Genomic DNA, 3,402 nt, shown 5'->3' with positions numbered 1-3,402 from the left:
AGCCTGGCTTGGGGCTCAGGAGCCTGCGTTCAGCATGTGTACAGACTCAAGAGTGCTGCAGGGAAAACTGGGGCTTTTTTGAAGCTGTTGGTGGGTTTTGCTTTAATTGGGGGGTTGTTTTGTTGGGGGTCGCTTTCTTGATTTTGTCTTGCTAGGTGGAAGCTCTTTGATATACGTTGATTAGAGTTTCTTGCCTGTTGCCTTTTCAGTCCCCACCAGGGAAAGTAACAGCTGCGGTGATGGCTGCTATTGATGCTGGGTACCGTCACTTTGATTGTGCATATGTGTACCAAAATGAAAATGAAGTTGGCGAAGGGATCCAGCAAAAAATCAAGGAAGGTGTTGTGAAACGAGAAGACCTCTTTGTTGTCAGTAAGGTATGGATTTGGTGGTATGAGGCCCATGGGGTTTTTTTATAGTCATTCCCCAGTTCTTTACTTCCTTATACTGTGGTGAAGTATGGAACAGCTTAGCACATCTTGTGGTAGGACAAGAGGTAATGTTTTTAAACTAAAATAAGGTAGATTTAGGTTAGCTGTAAGGAAGAATTTTTTTGCGCTGAGGGTAGCGAGACACTGGAGCAGGTTGCCCGGAAAGGTAGTCGTTGCCCCATTCCTGGAAACATCCAAAGTCAGGTTGGATGGGGCTTTGAGCAACCTGGCATGGTTAAAAATGTCCCTGCTTGCTGCAGGGGGTTTGGACTAGATGACCTTTAAAGGCCCCTTCCAACCTGGGCCATTCCATGATAGTAGGATTGCTTGGGCTACTTTTGAGACAAGCTTCTTACTTTGTCTCATGCTATATGGAGAGTTGTGCAGGGCATGTGCTGTTTGATGTGGGTGATACTTTAAAATTTTTCTGGCACAAAGTTATGCTGTCCTTTTTTTACACAGTAGCTGGCCTTCTAGTAGGTGTTTTTTAAATGAAGTCCTAATTAGTGAAACCAGACTATTTCTGCTGTCTGCCATGACAACATTCAGTCATGTGTGCTGCTGCTGCATGTATTTTCCTTGATGTTGCAGCCCAGTCCTGCTCATGTTTGAAGATCGGTAGGATGACCTACTTCCCCATCACCTTCCAAAGCATTCCATGAGGTTTAACCTAGGAAGTCACAGTGTACCTTGGATTTTTGTCTCTAGCTGTGGTGTACATTTCATGACAAGCCTCTGGTGAAGGGAGCCTGCCAGAAGACTCTTGCTGACCTGAAACTGGATTATTTGGATCTCTACCTCATCCATTGGCCTGTTGGTTTTAAGGTACAGTAACAGCAATGCCTTTGGCTCTGTCTATTGTGACTGGCAGTTTTGTAGAGATACAGCTCAGGAATTGCTCCAGCTGATACAGATCATCATGTGTCTGTTGTGTACCAGCACTGCGCTGGTGCTCAGTTTTACTCTGGCTGTGTGAGCCAGGCTGTTGATCCCTACTGTGAGAGTTGTGCTTGCACAGCATCCTCTGCCCTTTTGATTGTGAAAGAGGTAGGCCTTGAACTAGGAGCAGGTTTCCCTACTGCAGATGTAACTTATATTGCTTTCCTATTGATTATGGCCTATGTTTTGTCTTCTACAATCCAGAGTGTGCTTTACTGACAATAACGTGGTTCCCTTTTTGTGGGAATGAGGGCTGTGCTTTGCTGCTTGACAGAAATTCTTTCCTCTGCATGTTACGGAATTGCAGAGCAAGAGAATGCTTCCATCTTCATTTTCTATCTTTAATCAAAGTCCTTTAACAGAGTGCAGATTGAACTGACCCTTGTTATAGGAGCCTTAGTATTCCCAAAAACTTGTATTTCAAAAAGTGAGACTTTTTAGTTTGTAACTCTTTTAACTGGCTGCCTGCAGAGGAATTGATGTCTCGGTCTGAATATTTCTTATTAGTCTTTCTGTTAGAGCCTGACCGAAATCTTCTTTCCACTTGTTTCTTCCGAGATTAACTGGTTTTCATAGCATCTGTATTTTTGAAATTAGTTTCATATACACAGAACTATCAAAGTGGAAATGTGTTGTGGTTAGGTAATATATTAGTAGAAAACAGCTGGTTTTGAATGCAGTCAGTACCTTTGCCCGTAGTCCTAACTGGGACACAGGCTCTTTTAACATTTCCTATGCCAGCAGCTTAAACAATGAGTCTCCCTGTGAAAGACAGCTCTGTCAACAGATCTGCTTCAACAGAGACTGAACACGTCCCATATCCGAAGTGGGTCTTTATTGTGCAGTTTAATAAAACACTTCATTATGTCCATGTAAGAAATGTGTAATATTGTAGTACAGAATGTAAACTTGTAAACTAGCTCTAGTTCCACAAGTGGAGAGTTATGTTTCACTGTGTGTGTTTTGATGAGCCAGAGGACTTTGTGTCCAGAAGAAGTACCAGTCCTTACTGGGATGGCTTTGGGCAAAACTGCCATAATTCCATGTGAAAGGAAAAGAAAAAAACTGAAGAATGTAGGCAATGAGTATTGGTATTATCTAATACATATTCAGATAGAAAGTATTAGTATGTCCTGCAGTAGGAGTCTGTAGTATCAAGGTCTTCAGCTGGTGTTAACCTAACCTCATACCAAGGCTAGTCTGATATTCTCAAATCAGGACAGAGTGTTTCAAGTATTTTCTTTGTCACTGACAGGCAGGAGAGGAGCTGTTTCCAACAGATGACAAAGGCATGTCTATACCCAGCAACACAGATATTCTACATACATGGGAGGTAAGTTCAGCGACAGCAGAAGAATCATGCCTTCTGTTCTCAGCAACCTCTTCCATGTTTTCATTACCTTTGGCAGTCCAAATTGTCTCAAGTATGTAGAGCTACTTTAAAGGACTTACTGGTACAATAGTGGATTGTTGGGTATCGTTATTTTCCACTTCTTCTAATTTGCTGTGAACTTCCACAATCTCAAAGGATGAGTCTTTGAGCTTTAAGATGGGAGACATGTCACAAATATACTAGTGCTCTTTTTTTTCCCCCCTCAAATTGAACTCTGTAAATCTAAATGCTTATTTTTGTACTTTTCATGAAGGAAATAAGCCCTGTCATGTATAATAGATGCTGACTTTGCTCTTCTCTGTGTTAGGCCATGGAAGAGCTGGTGGATGCTGGTCTGGCAAAAGCAATTGGAATCTCCAACTTTAACCATGAGCAGATTGAAAGAATCTTGAACAAGCCAGGACTGAAGTACAAGCCTGCAAATAACCAGGTAAGATGCAAAGTGATTGCAGGTAGATGTTTGAGTGATGTGTTTCATTTTACTGGGATTTCTTGGTGGTTATTTCTTTAAAGAATTACTAAGATCTTTTTATGTAATAAGGTTACAGAAAGAGAAGTAGCCACAGCATGTTTTCTCAATCCCACCCTTTAACTGCTTCTAGATGTGCAAGGTGCTGGGTTGTTTGGGTTTTTTTTTAT

At 41.7% G+C, this 3,402-nt stretch overlaps 1 protein-coding gene across 1 annotated transcript; it reads left to right on the top strand.

Moving 5' to 3' along the window:
• Positions 1 to 209: 209 nt before the first annotated feature.
• LOC104267593 (aldose reductase-like) lies at positions 210 to 3,193 on the top strand (the record flags this gene model as incomplete). Its single annotated transcript, XM_009868104.1, has 4 exons — positions 210 to 377; positions 1,140 to 1,256; positions 2,626 to 2,703; positions 3,071 to 3,193. Coding segments are annotated over 4 exons (486 nt in total), but the record flags the coding sequence as incomplete, so codon positions are not given.
• Between the last annotated feature and the right edge of the window lie 209 nt (positions 3,194 to 3,402).

The sequence above is a fragment of the Apaloderma vittatum genome, unplaced genomic scaffold (assembly GCF_000703405.1).
Source record: "Apaloderma vittatum isolate BGI_N311 unplaced genomic scaffold, ASM70340v1 Scaffold37704, whole genome shotgun sequence".
Classification (NCBI taxonomy): Eukaryota; Metazoa; Chordata; class Aves; order Trogoniformes; family Trogonidae; genus Apaloderma; species Apaloderma vittatum.
The sequence above is the reverse complement of the archived record's forward strand: the minus strand, read 5'-3'. Positions and strand labels throughout refer to the sequence as shown.